We start from the raw sequence: 16,774 nt of genomic DNA on the forward strand, positions 1-16,774 counted from the left end.
AAATTCATTTTAACAACCATAACTAATAAGTAATTTTAAATTTTCTTATATTTGCAATAATATCGAATATGAGATGAGATATCTTTATTGTTGGATTTTTTTTTATTTTATCGATATTTCAAAAACCTACAAAAAAAGATTGAAGTTATTTCATTTTTGTCTTCAAATTAATCTGATAAAGCACATGAATTTTTGAAGTTCAGCAAAAATCTTATAAGATCATTTATCGAATGTTTTTCTAAAAAGTCGACTTGAGGGGTAATATTTTGACAAAACAGGAAATTTTCATTCAAAAAGTATTCCAAAATTTATCTGCTTTAATGCCAACCTTGGCTGGAAAATTCAAATTTGGTTTCTAAAAAAAGCAAAACTTCCCATAAATTTTGACAGAGAGCCGATATCCTGCTGACTTCACCTCGCATTCAAAAAGCTGGTTTGACCAAAAAATTGAACGAAATTTGGTCAAAATAAATTATCCACATCATTTTTGTTCATGCAAATCTTTGTTAAGACACTCACTGGAAAACACATTACACTTGAAGTCGAACCAACTGATCGTATCGAAGATGTCAAGTCCAAGATCCAAGATAAGGAAGGTATCCCACCAGATCAACAACGTCTTATCTTTGCTGGTAAACAACTCGAAGATGGCAACACACTTCAAGATTACTCCATTCAAAAGGACTCCACACTCCACTTAGTTCTTCGTCTTCGTGGTGGTATGCAAATTTTCGTCAAGACCCTCACAGGCAAGCACATCACACTTGAAGTCGAACCAACTGATCGTATCGAAGATGTTAAGTCCAAGATTCAAGATAAGGAAGGTATCCCACCAGATCAACAACGTTTAATTTTCGCTGGTAAACAACTCGAAGATGGAAACACACTCCAAGACTACTCCATCCAAAAGGATTCAACACTCCATCTCGTTCTTCGTCTTCGTGGTGGTATGCAAATCTTCGTTAAAACACTCACAGGCAAGCACATCACACTTGAAGTCGAACCAACTGATCGTATCGAAGATGTTAAGTCCAAGATTCAAGATAAGGAAGGTATCCCACCAGATCAACAACGTCTTATCTTTGCTGGTAAGCAACTCGAAGATGGCAACACACTTCAAGATTACTCCATCCAAAAGGACTCCACACTCCACTTAGTTCTTCGTCTTCGTGGTGGCTTTTAAGTAAGCTAAACACCAATTCAAAATTTTTGCTTCTTTTGTCATTTTTATTTTCTTTGAAAATTTTTGTCATTTTGTAAATCTTCTTTTGTTCTGAGCCAAACAGTTGCAACGTTCTTCTTATAAGAAGCAGTGGAAGACTGGCTTTGTCGCAAGCATTGAAGAACAAATTAAAACAGTTCTAATTATAAATTCAAATGATATTTATAATATATATTTTCCAAAATATGGAAATCATTCATATTGTAATAAATGGATTAATAATTTATTTCAAATAGCTACAAGTACCGGGAAATTCGAACGTGTTGACATCAGGCTTAAAAAAAAAACAAGATTATTTCCGAATCGTCAACCTACAAGTCAAGCTTCATTTCTTTTACCATCATTCATCCCAGCAGATCAGAAACTAACAATTGCTCAAGCTTCTTTAGCAAATCTGCTACAAGCTATACCAATTCAAATCCTACAGAAACCAATCGAAGATCCAATTCTTCCTAAAAAAATTATTGAAAGGAAATCTAGAATAATGCAATCATTTTCTCCTGGATATATTTCATCCAAGTATAATCGTTGTAGTATTCTTCATAATTTTATTGTTGATACATTTACAAATACATTTACCATTGAAGATATCCTTCAACGAATTAGTGTAGATCTTTACTTTAAGATCATAGGAACTTCTGAAGTTCCAGAAGTATTCCTTAAGGAACCAAAGCTTCGTTTTCTTCTTTGTTCGTTTCTTCCTAAACGTATTCAACAGCAAATTCAGTACAACGATCCAACACAAATTTTGAAATCACTCCTTCAAAAATTAACGCGTAAACCATTCTTTTTAATAACTTCATTAGGTGGCGACCGTTATAAAATCAACCGCATATTAAGTTTTGAATGTCAGGGCACCAAAGTAAACTGTCAAAATTTGAATGAAACCGTTTGGCGGTTTATTGAAATGACTGATTTGCTCAATTATTGTGACTCTTTTTCTATTAATTTATGGATAAAAAATTGGTCAATAAAGAAATTGGATACAAATAAAAACAATTGTAAATACATTATAGCAAAGCTGTTAAATTTACAACAAAAAACAACATCAAAATATTTTATAAATAAATTAATTGAGAAATTTGGTTATGAAAGAGATGTCATTAAATATCGAATTGATAAAATTCCAGAAAGGATCGATGAAAACATATTAAAATTTTCGAAATCATTAATTGATTTCACAGATAACTTTAATACATTAATCGAATTTAATGAGCCCGAAAAAGACGAAATTTTATATTCAACAATAGCATTATCTAAAATTACAATTAATGGTTATATTCATTGTAAACCAATACAATGGAAATATATTACAAATAAAATTCGTGAACAATTTAATATTCAAATTGATGCAAAAAATATTTTTGGAAATAATAAACAAAATTTATTTTACATATCAAAATATCAAAATATTTTGTGTCATTTTTTACAAGAAATGCATAAACCAGTTATTAATTCTGAAAACTATGAATTAACAACAACGCAAATGTTAACATATTTTTCGATACAGAACATCCAAACGAAAGTTTCGCCATTTATAAGTGAACTAGCGGAAGCACTTAAACGTATTATAATTTCAATTAAAAATGATCCGCCTCCAAAAAGTGTCATTGAAATTTTACAAAATTTTGATTGGACAAATTGTTCGACTGATTCATTAGTTTTATTAAGACTTTTAGGGTTTACAAGTAAATTACGAATATTATATCATCAAGAAACAAAAAGATATATTAAAACAAATGATTTTTTTGATCAAATCCAAAAAATAATTGATGATATTATATGTACATCAAAAGATATAATTCCAGATTTACCAACAACATTAAGCTTTGGGTCATTATATTACATTTTAAACACGGATTGTATTGACTTTTATTTTCACCAAAAAAATTCATCGAAAGAAATCTTTCGAATGAAAATAAACAAAATTCCAAATCCAAATTTACCAAATATTCATCAAGAAGAAAACATTCATAAGGAAACAAAGAATAAAAATGAATTCCAAAGTAATCAAATTCTTTTATCGAAAGCTTTTGTTGAAATTCCATTAATTATATTACAAATTTATGAGAATTCTTCAATAAGTTTTCATCAAATTACAAAGTTATGTTATGGATGTGTTTTACATAATGGATATAAAGGAATTGACTTAAAAAGATTAAACGAAATTTTCCCGGAAAACCAAAAATTATTAATAAAATCATTGAATTTTTTGGAAGAATTCGATTTTATAAAACAAAAAAATTCTTTAAATGTTTTACCAATTTTCGTCGTAGATGATGAAATGATAAAATTACATTATTGGGATGACATAGAAAATAAACAAGATGAAAAATTGTTGAAAAAAATTAAGTTGGAAATTTTCGAATTAATAGAATTTCATCCTGGAATTGAAATTATGGAAATTGTTTATTCATTTCCAAACGTTTCTATAAATGATGTCCTATCGGTGCTTAACGTTCTGCAACTCGATGAGGCCGTTTACTCAATAACATCAAAAAACGATAACTCCGACACACTTTTTGAAAGTGAATTGAATTTGCCGATAAATGAATTGGATGAACTTGAGTTGCTTTTAAACATCTATAATGGAATAAATCTTGAAGAACGAGTACAAACAAACTTCTACCCAACGGAAGCAGGAGCTCTTCATCTATAAATGTTATTTATATTTTAGTAAATGTTGATACATATAATATTTTTTGTAATCGTTATTAGCAAATTGTATTCTTTTTTTGAGGATAAAATGATTAGATCTAATAATGTGTTTATTTGCGAAAATTTCATTGTTTTGTGAGTGAAATAAAATTTTGTCATTTAACATAGAACTCAATCGGTCTGACAAATGGAAGCTGAAATAAAGTTTGAAGAATCTCAACCACTTAAAGACTATTTAAATCAAGAGCACATTACTTCAATTGTTAATTCAGCAAATCGTGAACAATATTTCGTTTTTGTTACAGATCAATTTTATCCACTTTATTATAACATAGAAAACTCTATTATACGAAAATTCACAGGAAAAGCAAAGACTATTTCACACCCAATTTGTGTTGATATATCAGCTGATAGGCAATATGTTGCTACTGGACATGATGATGGTACAATAATTCTTTGGGCATTTTCTAAAGGTCTTTATTATATAAAGGAACATAGGCAAATACACCAAAATCCCATTTCTCATGTTAAATTTGGCAAAAATTCACAAATAATTTTTTCTGCAGATTCTACTGGTATTATAACAGTTATTCATGTTTCACTTCTTTTTAATATCATAATGTTTAAAGAAGAGTTAGTTTATAGTGGAAAATCTGTTGTAATGCAATTAATTTTGTCCTCATTTAATTCACCATTTCCTATTGGTTTTATAGTATTTCCAACCAAATACATTGTATTTAATCCAGATGGTGATTCTCAAAACTTTGTTATTACGGAATCTGAAACATTTTTCAATTCAATTCATATCTCATTAATTTCACGTCCTAGAGATATATTTTTCGCACTTACATCTGGTAACGCCATTAATGTGAATCAGATGACTACACCATCACGTATATTTTCAATTCTTAAAAAAGAAGAACAAGATGGTGAAATTCACTCATTAGTTTTCCTTTCACAATCTTTGCTCGCATACTTAACGTTCACCGGGACGATGGCCATGATGACCGTTAACGGCGAAATCATTTGTCGAAGTAGTTCAGAAAAATTATTATCAATTGTTAATCAAATTCGAGATGTTCATTGTTATAATGAGAAGATGATCATATCTGTTGTTAATGGCTTATATACCTTTTCATTTTTACCATTTGATGAAATGATTACCAAATATTCAACTAATGGAAATTATACAAAAGCGTTTGAATTCATAACAGATATATGTATTGGCTCTAAACAAAACTTTGTAGGCATTCCAAATAATCCTTCACAAAAGCGAGTAATGATTTATGAATTAATCAAAAAACTTTCGATTGAATATTTAGAAGAAACATTTCGAAAAGAAGATAAAGATATAATATTACAAAACTTCCAATACATATCATATACCATTTCCACACTTGACTTTTTTGATTTTTTGACGACTGATTTATATGATTTATTTAAAGATAAACAATTACTTGATATATATTTCGAAGGAATATTTCAGAATAATTCGCAATTCACTGAATATTTAACATCGGAATTCTTTGATAAATATTTTAATTATTTACAAACAAATAATAAATTAGAAGAAAATGAAGAGAAAATTCTTATGTTTAAATTTAATGAAGAAACGTCAGAAAAACTTTTATCAATTTCATTAAAGTATAATCTTCATAAACTATTAGCAAAATTAAGTGCGAGTAAACCAGAACAATTAATATTAACATATTCATTTGTTAAAGATCAAGAACATTTAACCAAATTTATAAATTCATTATTTACCAAACAATTCAACATTGAAAATAAATCACTTTTACGTGTGTTAACAATAATTTGGTTAATGACACCAAATGACGAAGGTAAATATTATCGACTTCAAACATATTTTAATAATAATTGGGAATTTGCGCATAAATTCATAAAAACATTAATAAAAACATTACCATTACATTTATCGAATGAAACAACATTAGAAATCCAACATTTAATAGAAGCAGTATTACAAATATTAACAAATGCTGAATATAAAATAGCTGAACCATTTCTAAATCAAATAATACCAATAACACAAACACTTAATTTCCAATTTTATAAAGATTCAATTCAACATATCTTAAAATGGATATTTCAATCATCACAACCAATTATCCTTCGACAAAACATATTAAATGAAATACTTCGCCAATATCCAAATCTTATACCGAATGATTTATTACAACAATTATGTGAACAAGCAGGTTTTATTGATACTATTATGCAAACATATTTACCGACTAAATCATATTCTAAGATATTAAACATAATGTTTTTACATAAAGAAATGCGTCCAATGATATTTGAGTTCATTGAACAATACATTAAAGATTATAATGAAATACGTAATGCAATTTTAACACATATATCATTATTAGTATTATATGATGCAAATAAAACTGCGTCATTTATAAACTTATATTTCCCTAACTTAAGTAATGATATTATTGAATTATTACCATCGAAACAAAAACTTTTATATTTAAATTCATTATTCGAATGTTCTGATTCCGTTGAAATTAATCAAAAGTATTTAATGACGTTATTTAAATTAATAATACAATATCAACCAACAAATGCTTCATCATTCTTAAAGAAATATATTGATTATATGAATATCGATGAAGCACAACAAATTAGTATGAATCGAATTGATTGTCAAATCCAAATCAAAATCCATAAACAACAATATAAAGAAGCAGTAGAAGAAATTGGACTAGAAATCGAACGAACATTATTAGAGTTCATTGAGTCAGATTCCGATGTATTACCATATTCGATCGAAGACTTAGATAATTATCCGATATTAATACCATCAATGGAATGTGTTAACACAGCGATATATTTATTAGAAGAGATTAAAGATCAAAAACATAAACGTTATCAAAAGATGTATTTAAGTTTCCAATTCCCAATGTATCATTCACAATTTGCTAAGCCAAATATTGCCAAAACGGTCACATTAATCTTTTCATATTTCATAGTTTCATCATTAAAAGAAATCGACACTTATCATTCATTCTGTATATTAGCGATACATTTCTCTGGATTAAATCAATTACAATATAATGAAATCATTAATAATATATTTAATCAAGTGAATTATAAGAAAAGTTTATCGAAAGGTTTAGAAGAATTATTAATATCTGATTGTATCGAGTTAATAGATAAAGCATTTCTAAACGAAACAAAAGGTATAGAAATCGATACTATTAATTGCGATATATGTTTAGGTTCGTTGTCAAGAAAAAATGATAACGTCGAATTGTTCCATTGCGGTCATGCATTCCATTCAAGTTGCATCGGGAAATTAAAGAAATGTCCAATATGTGCAAACATTAAAAAGGACTGCAGACCTGACTATAACGTGGATGATGATATGGCACCAAAGAAATTGTCAATGCGAAGAGTGCAACAATTAATGAGAAGAATGGAATTCGCGTTGAAAAGGAATTTTAATAATAACATTAAGGAAAACGAAAATAGAAAACTGAAAACGGAAACTTTCTTCGATGATAAACAATATAAAAATAAAAATGTGGGAAACGGTAATAAAATTTCATTGGGAGAAATGGAATTCCCTTTGAGACTAATCAATATAGAAATCGAGTAACAACATTCAGCCGGAAATAAACATTATTTCTATTGGAACATGTTTTTGTGTTTAAGTCTGTCTGCAAAATACTTTTTACTAGTGCAAAACTTATTATTATTTATATTGGAACATGTTTTGGTGTTTAATTTTGTCTGCAAAATTCTTTTTACTAGTGCAAAACTTATTATTTCTATTGGAACATGTTTTCGTGTTTATTAAAGGGTGCGAAATAATTTGAAAAAATATTTTGAAATACTAAATTATAAAATAAGATATATAAAGATTTTTCGTTTTAATATTATTACCTTTTTGTTCAGGAAGTTTAGCAATATTACTTCTAATACTTTGCATAAAGATCACTAATAAGGTTCAAATTATTTGTATTATGAATATTCTAGAATTATGAATAATACATAAGACAATATCTAAACATAAAATATTCTTAGCAAATGCAAAAGTATAAATAAAAAATTATAATTAAACACTAAAACTATCAAATTAATTTCTTCTCCAAAATGTGATAAAACACCATCGACAGATTTGCAATTTCACTTTGTTCAGTATTTTGCGCGCACAATAATGTTGTTTAATATAATCAAAATTTCCAAATTAAATTTTAAAACATTAATTAAACAAAACATACAACACACATAAAAAATAAACGCGTTAACTTCAATTCCTTCTTTATTTAGCATTAACATCACAATATCCCCCATACTAAATATAAAAGCACAAATTTATTATCACCATAAATAATTTTATTTGTTTTTATTTATTAATTTATTTCCTTTGAAATCAATTTTTTTTCTTGTTGATTTGTTCACCAAGCCAATCTAATCCTTCATATAAACCATCTCCAGTCGTTGCACACGTCCCTTGAACTTGCCATGGACGATTCGTTATCCTATTAAGTCCTAATCTATCCCCCAATTCTCTTGGTTTGATCGCATTAGGAAGATCTTGCTTATTCGCATATACAAGTAAAACAGCTTCTCGTAACTCATCTTCTTCAAGAAGTTTCTGTAAAACATCACGTGCTTCATCAATTCGGCCAATATCGTTAGAATCAACAACAAAAATAAGTCCTTGTGAATTATGAAAATAGTGACGCCAAAGTGGTCGAATTTTATCTTGACCTCCAACATCCCAAACATTCATATTCAATCCTTTATATTCAATAGTTTCAACATTAAAACCAATCGTTGGAATTGTTGTTACATGTTCTCCAAGTTTAAGTTTATATAAAACTGTTGTTTTTCCTGCGGCATCAAGTCCTAACATAAGAATTCGCATTTCCCTGTTCTTGAACCACTTATTATAAATACTACTAAAGAGTAAACCCATTTGAAAAATGATATGTTTTCATGGTTTGATTTCATCATGAAACAAATTTCCATCTGACCAAAATCAAACATGACGATAGGAAAAGTTGATTTCAAATTTTTCTGTGCAAAACGATAAAACATATCTGATTTTTGACAAATGATTTGTTTTTGAATAATATTATTCTGTTTTTTATAACAACCGTCAACACCTTGAGAAACGATTAGGCATCATCTTATGAAAACCAGAAAATGCCCAATAATTTATCAAGAAATAAGCAACCACTCTTTCCCATTTTTTTTTACAATATTAATGAATTAATATCACCTAAGTTCAAAATTTTCTTAGCAATTCAGAAATGAAAATAACAATAATTTTTCACTAAATAACACTATGGTGGTAATTCTCGAATATTGATTGAGACATATTTGCAGGAGATTTCAAGGAACATAAATTCATGAATATTTGAAACTTTTAATATGCATATGTTTAATAAAATCGGATTTTTACTTTTTATCATTAAAAGACTTTTTAATATATACTATATCCTAACCATAGCCATATTGATAAATTTTATTCTCCAATCCAAAAATAAATGCTTTAATCTTCATATGGCCAAAATAATTTTTCATTAAAAGAAAATTGTAATATTTTAAGTATAATTTTATATCAAATTCAGAATGCACTTTGCTAACCCATCGTGATCATTGTCGTCGTGTGTTGTGATCAGTGCTGCTTTTTTTAATTCTTCACATGCATTTACCATTGCGATTCCAACGCCAGCAGCTTCTATCATTGAAAGATCATTTAGTGCGTCGCCAGCAGCGATTGAGTTCATTCGATCAATTTGTAGAATTTCGTTTAATTTGGTAACTGCATTCCCTTTGCCAGATGCAGAAGGGAAAACTTCGAGGTAGTATGGATTGGAGTACGTCATAGAAATGTTCTCTTTGTTGCACCAATCAAGAAGTGACTTCCTTAAGTTTTCGAGTCTTTCTGGATTCTTCGTATCAATCGCTATACACTTACAAGGGCCTTCTTTTAAGACATCAGTAACATTTTCACTAATTATTACAGGAGTAGTGATCACTCGTTTGTAATAATGCAATTCTTCATCATCAGATGATGAAACAATATTTGTATCACTGTATGTGTGACAATGAATTCCATGGATTTTTGCTTCCTCCATAATATGGTGAGTTTGTTCTAGAGTAAGGCTAACACGATAAATTGTTTGATTTGTATCGCACTCATAAATTTGGCCTCCATTGTAGCCAATAAGATACATTCCTGGATATAAAAGTCCAAGTGATTTTCTTACTTCTTTGATACTATTGATATCACGACCTGAAGATAAAACAAGTTTATTCCCAGCTTTGTTCCATAAATCAAAAATTTCTTTTGTGTAATTGGAAATTTGCTTTTGGCTATTGAGAAGTGTACCATCTAAATCAGTATATAAAATTTTTATTACTTTTTCTCCTTTCATCATGGGCGGTTATTTGTAATAACGATTAAATATAATTCAAATCAAACCGTTTGGTCATCCTTCGTGTATTGACTAACTGTGTTCGAACCTTTTCCCAAATGCCCCAAAAGAGAAGGAATTGTGGTCGCTCTAAGATGAATGCTGGTCGCAAAAAGATTGTTAACTGCATGAACTGCGGTCGTATGGTCCCACGCGATAAGGCCATTAAGCGTTTCATGACTAAAAATATGGTTGATAGTTCATCTGCAAAAGATGTTATGGATGCATCAATCTACAAGGAATACGAATTCCCAAAGACATACCAAAAGTGCTTCTACTGCGTTTCGTGCGCTTGCCATCGTCGTATTGTTCGCGTTCGTAATGCAAACCTTCGTCATGTTCGTGTTCCATTTTTCTTAAAACAGCAACGCGAACGCGCAGAAGCCCGTAGTCAAAAGCCAGAGTAAATTCAATTATTTGATACAAATTATATTTTTTTTTAAGATGCTTTTATAAACAATATGTGAACCACCCTATGGTTGATTATAATCACTTATGAAATATAATCTCATAAAGGTGGTTGATATTCAAAAAATATATTAAATCCATATATTAAATATTTACATAGAAATTCATATTTAATTTGGTAAGTTTTGATATTATATCTGTTTTATGTGCTTCCAAGTAAGTCAAAGTCAATAAGTCATTTGCTTATGCATGTAACTTTTGTAAAATGGAAATTGAATTATTTAGTTTTCTGAATGATTATGAAACTTTACTATAGATTTTTCTCATGATGTTTTAATATGAAACTGATTTCTTTTCCTAAATGGATTTTTGAAAAATAATGATATTTAATAATAGATATTTTATAAAAATATTAAATGATTTCTATTATTTGTTTTGCATTAATTTACATTGCACAAGGCATTCACCTGCGCCACAATCACAAAAGAAACCTCCACTTCCTGGTCTATTAACCACTTCTAACAGAAAATGTCCCTTATGACAAACCTTTGCGCATTCCTCGCATACGCCATAAGGTGGAAGAATTTTACATGTTTCACATAAGTAATATCTCTGGTGATATGCAAAGTTCCTACCTGTTTGTTCATAAGTACAATGTCCAGGTATTATTTTAACTCCATTTATTCTCATATTATTTCTTAAATTATTCATTCCATTATTATTTTGTGGTGGATTACTTACTTCATCAATTTTTTGATGATCATATTCAATTCCATCAGCGTTCGAAAGTAATTCAACAACTCCTTTACGTAAATTTTTGGCTGCAAGAAGAATTGCTGTCATTTCATCATTATTTTTTGCATTAATATCTATTCCCTTTTGTTCAAGAAATATTTGTACTATATTTGTACCACCTCTTTCAGAAGCTATCATAAGTGCTGTATTAAATAATTTAAGTTATTTCCAAATATTATTTTGAATCATAATAATATTATAATAAATAAGTAATAAATTAAGTAAATATCTTTAGCATTAATATCAATTCCTTTTTGTTCAAGAAGTAATTTGATTAAATTTATTTGACCTGTATATGTAGCTCTTATAAGTGAAGTTTCAAATGATTTGAATAATTTCCAAATTTTGTTTTTAAATATTAAAATATTAAAATAAACTTTTAATATATGAATCAAATATTCCTAACATTAATATCAAATCCTCCATGTTCAATGAATAATTTAACTAATTCCATGAAATTGTTTGTAGCTGCAATCATAAAGGCTGTATAAAACAACATAAATAAATTCCAAATATTATTTTGTAATTTCAAAAGATTAAATTAAATATCAAATAAAACAAAATAATATTTTGTGTATCAATTTCAAGTTCTTTCTTCTCAAATAGTAACTTAACTATTTCTACATGTTCATAACGTGTTGCGCACATAAGTGCTGTCCAAAATAATTTAAATAATTTCTAAATATTATTTTGAAATATCAAATTATTAAAATAAATTCTAAATAAAACAAATAAATATCTTTAACATTAATATCAATTCCTTCTTGATCAAGAAGTAATTTAACTATTTCTAGATGACCATTTCTACATGCATTTATTAATCCTGTATCGAATATTTTAAATAATTTCCAAATATTATTTTGAAATATCAAATTATTAAAATAAATTCTAAATAAAACAAATAAATATCTTTAACATTAATATCAATTCCTTCTTGTTCTAGAAGTAATTTAACTATTTCTGTATGACCATTTTCAGATGCATACATAAGTGCTGTTTGAAATAATTTAAATAATTTCCAAATTTTATTTTGAAATATCAAATTATTAAAATAAATATTAAATATAACAAATAAATATCTTTGGCATTAACATCAATTCCTTTTATTTCAAGAAGTAATTTTATAATTTCGGTGCTTCCATTTTTTGCAGCCATTATAAATGGTGATATAAATATTTAAAATAAATTCCAAAAGTTATTATATAAGATAAAATTATCAAAATAAACATTTACAGCATTAATATCAATTCCTTTTTGTTTAAGTAATAACTTAACGACTTCAAAATGATTATTTGCAGATGCTAATAAAAGTGCTGTCCATAATAATTTAAGTAAATTCCAAATATTGTTTTGAAATACCAAATAAAAAATACAATTTTTAAATAAAATATAATAATATCTCGAGCATTAATATCAAAACCATTTTGTTCAAGAAGGAATTTGACGATTTCTGTATGACCACTTCTTGCTGCTAACATGAATGCTGAACAAAATAATTTGAAAAAATTCCAAAAATTGTTTTGAAACATTAAATAATTGGAACAATTATTATATTAAACATAAAAAAATTTGTATCACTGAGATCAAATTTCCCAATTTCTAAAAGTAATTTAGCTATTTCTATATTACCATTTCTATTTGCTAATAAATATGCTGTATCAAATAACTTTAACAAATTCCAAATATTAATTTTAAACACCAAAACAGTAAAATAAAATTTAAATGAAATTGTAAAATATTTTTAGCATAAATATCAATTCCATCTTGTTTAAGAAGTAATTTAACAATATCAATATAATCATTTTCAGATGCTTTCATTAAAGCATTAAAAAATAATTTGAACGAATTCTAAATTTTAATTTAAAACATCAAATTATTAAAACAAATTTTAAATAAAACAAATAAATATTTTTAGCATTAATATCAATTCCTTTTTGTTCAAGAAGTAATTTAACTATTTCTGTATGACCATTTTCAGATGCTAAAATTAATGCTGTATTAAATAATATAAATAATTTTCAAATATTAATTAAAAACTCTAAATTATCATAATAAAGATAAAATAAAAAGAATTAATACCTTTTTCATTTATATTAATATCTTTTTGTTTAAGAAGTAATTTAACAATTTCGATGTTACCTTTTTCAGATGCAATTAAAAGTGCAATTTGAAAATGTTTAAGAAATTCCCAAAAATTAATGAAAAACATCAAATTACCGAAATAAATATTAAATAAAGAAAACAATCTTTAGCATTTATATCAATTCCTTTTTGTTTTAGCATATATTCTATAAGTTCATTATTTCCAGATTGAGAAGAATATATTAAAATATCTTTTGAAGGCTGATTTTTTTGAAGGAAATGTTTAATAAGATATAAATTTCCTATTTTAGCGATATCATTAATAATATCTTTATTCGGTTTATCGAATCCTTTTTCTTCTAAAAACGAAAGAATTTCATAATTCCCACTAAAACTACAAGCTCTAATTAATTGATTAATTTTATCACTTTCTAAATCTGGTTCATCTTCATTAACGAAAACATTACGATATAAATCAAATTGATTTCCTATATTAAATACTTTTTTTCGTGGCCTATTTAGTTTTTTATTTTTTGCTTTTTTATCGAGTTCTTCCAAATTATTTTCATAGATATAACGAAAAATTTCGTTATTATGGAATTTAATTGCTGTTTCATAAGCGCCTTCAAAAGAAGAGTTATTTTGTGCACATAAATGAATAATTTCTAAGTTTCCACCTGCAACAGCATATTTACCTGTTTCATTTATTTTTGCATCATTTAATAATAAGAACTTGAAGCATTTAATTGCCCCGAAAAATGCAGCAAAATCAATTAACGAAATATTGTCTTGATTAATAAATGAACATCTTTCATAAAGTGATGGTTTAATAAGTTGATTATAATCAAAATTTGTTTCCGATGATATTTCTTGAAGTTTTTCGATTTCATCATTTCGAATTATTTTGGAGATTTCGTTCGGATTAACTCCTTCTGCTATTAATTTCTTATGAAGTTCAAAATCATTGTTTGATAGCTTGTCGTAATTGTTAATGATTTTTATTGAAAATTGACAATTTACAATGTTTTTTACGTATTGATTCGCTTTATAATGCATAAAGTAATTCGAATTAATATCTTTTGCAACATCCGAATTAATTAACTTCTTATTGATCATCTTCTCAATAAGATAATATGCTTCTTGTATGTTGATTTCAGAGATATATTTGGTAAAAATTTTCATGATTTTTGGATTATCTTTATTAAGTTCTTTTTCTTTTTCTTGTAATGTGTGTAAATAACGTAAATATATATCACAATCATTCTTTAGTGAATAAAATGCCGAGAAAACATAAGTACTTATCATGATATTAAAGGTATATGGAAATTTTGTATCAAATAAATTCATTGTATTTTGTATTGATAAATCAAAATTTTCTTCGTTTAAGCTAAATATTAATTGCTTGAGATCATTTAATTTTTGCATATCTGCATATTCATTTAATGTAGAATTTTCCATTTGCTTGACAAAAAAAAATAAGAATGACCGTTTATAAATTCTGAATTGGCAAAAAATCGGTAAAATTTGCCGCATAAAAAATGGTAAATATTTGTGTCAAAACAACATTAAACTAATTAATTCTATATCCGAAATTTAATTTCTAATGCTTGTTGTAAATATCAAGCAAGAAAATATGAACATTATAAGGAAATTAAAAGTAATTACTGCACAAAAATTTCAAATAATAAAATAAAAAAACAAACATTATAAAAGCCTTCCTTCTTGTATAAATGTGGTATGCTTTATTTAATATATTTAAATCTATAAGTCATTTAAATGCAATAGATCAAGATGCCACTTTTCGAATAAAACCAATTCATATGAATCAGATATCCAATGTTAATGTGAGTATATAATGGGCTCAAAGAAGACTCGTTTCTGTAGTTCGAAAGGTGTCTCAATAAATTTTTTTTCAATTTTGTAAGCCCAAAATTTTTTGGCCTAAACATTTTACAACACTTGCAAGTTGCAACAAATAAACTTTGGGTTAAAAAGCATTGAGTTAATGAAAAACATGAAAATTTTCCAAAAATTAAATAAAATGATTTTGCCATTTCTCCACTTTTTATATTAAACATGATCGTTCATGAAAAATTCCCTTGACAATCTTTCTTTATCTTCATTGATGATATTTTTATATTTCACACTTTTAGAATTGATTTTAATCTTTTTGCGAAAGTGGTTGATTATCACTTGCTATAAAAATTTTATTGTTTGCAAGTTGTCCGACCATATTTCATCAGAACTTTCGAACGGATATCTATCAAAATTGAATATCAATTCAATTTTCTAATAAGATCGGCCGGTACTCAAAAACAATCATTTTTTTTCATGCTGCTGTGCTTTTTAGCCACTCTTTCACTTGAAGAATCCCCTTTCAAAGACAAAAATGTTCTTGTTGCTTATTATTCAAGAACTGGACACACAAAAGACATTGCCGAAATAATCAAAAAGGAAACAAATGCCGACATTTTCGAAATAAAGACCACAGAAAAGGATAAATATTCTGATAATTACTTTGTTTCTGTTTGGCAATCTACTAAACATATTATAACAGGTTTTCTTCCTGAACTTTCAACATCAATTGATACCAAAAAATACGATGTTATCTTTGTTGGAACTCCAGTTTGGTGCTGGACTGCTTCTAGGCCTGTTGCTTCATGGATTAAACAACAAGATACAAATGGAAAAATAATTATTCCATTTGCTTCACTTGGTTCATCTGGTTTCGACGGTGCTGTTAAAGCAATGAAGAAGCTTGCGCCAGGTGCTACATTCGTTGATGGATTCAAATCTATTGAAAAGCGTCCATATCCAAATCTTGAAAAGGCAATTTCAGATTGGATTTCTAATATCAATGTATCTGAAAGCGAAAAGCCAGCGGGTAATGACAGTAAAGAATTATAAACCAATCTTTAAATAAAAACGAGCAAATTGATTCTAATTTTCAAAACTTCAAATAAAAATTTAAAATTTGTTTAACATTTTTTATATGTTATGCTTGGAATTTTAAAGAAAAGGTATCTTAAAAAATGAAATCTACAAAAAATAATCATTTATGAACAAATTTGATGAATTATTCCCTTGTTGGAACCATAAAAAAAATTAAAACTTTATCCGAAGTAAAAAATAAAAGTTCTTAATGAAA

The 16,774-nt window shown here is 27.2% G+C and overlaps 5 protein-coding genes across 5 annotated transcripts; 3 read left to right on the forward strand and 2 right to left on the reverse strand.

Moving 5' to 3' along the window:
- Window positions 1-493: 493 nt before the first annotated feature.
- GO595_004401 (Polyubiquitin-B) lies at window positions 494-1,183 on the forward strand (the record flags this gene model as incomplete). The annotated part of the gene is made up of 1 exon (XM_067917529.1): window positions 494-1,183. One exon carries the CDS (start codon window positions 494-496, stop codon window positions 1,181-1,183), a length of 690 nt encoding a protein of 229 aa, XP_067775525.1.
- Window positions 1,184-8,285: 7,102 nt separating this feature from the next.
- Window positions 8,286-8,834, reverse strand: GO595_004402 (ARF/SAR superfamily; the record flags this gene model as incomplete). Its single annotated transcript, XM_067917530.1, has 1 exon — window positions 8,286-8,834. One exon carries the CDS (start codon window positions 8,832-8,834, stop codon window positions 8,286-8,288), a length of 549 nt encoding a protein of 182 aa, XP_067775526.1.
- Window positions 8,835-9,477: 643 nt separating this feature from the next.
- On the reverse strand, window positions 9,478-10,305 carry GO595_004403 (Cof-type HAD-IIB family hydrolase; the record flags this gene model as incomplete). The annotated part of the gene is made up of 1 exon (XM_067917531.1): window positions 9,478-10,305. The coding sequence occupies one exon, from the start codon at window positions 10,303-10,305 to the stop codon at window positions 9,478-9,480; it is 828 nt and encodes a 275-aa protein (XP_067775527.1).
- Window positions 10,306-10,400: 95 nt separating this feature from the next.
- Window positions 10,401-10,748, forward strand: GO595_004404 (40S ribosomal protein S26; the record flags this gene model as incomplete). The annotated part of the gene is made up of 1 exon (XM_067917532.1): window positions 10,401-10,748. One exon carries the CDS (start codon window positions 10,401-10,403, stop codon window positions 10,746-10,748), a length of 348 nt encoding a protein of 115 aa, XP_067775528.1.
- A 5,209-nt stretch (window positions 10,749-15,957) lies between these two features.
- GO595_004405 (flavodoxin) lies at window positions 15,958-16,533 on the forward strand (the record flags this gene model as incomplete). The annotated part of the gene is made up of 1 exon (XM_067917533.1): window positions 15,958-16,533. The coding sequence occupies one exon, from the start codon at window positions 15,958-15,960 to the stop codon at window positions 16,531-16,533; it is 576 nt and encodes a 191-aa protein (XP_067775529.1).
- Window positions 16,534-16,774: the final 241 nt, after the last annotated feature.

This window comes from Histomonas meleagridis, assembly GCF_020186115.1.
Source record: "Histomonas meleagridis strain 2922-C6/04-10x chromosome Unknown contig_26, whole genome shotgun sequence".
NCBI lineage: Eukaryota > Parabasalia > Tritrichomonadida > Dientamoebidae > Histomonas > Histomonas meleagridis.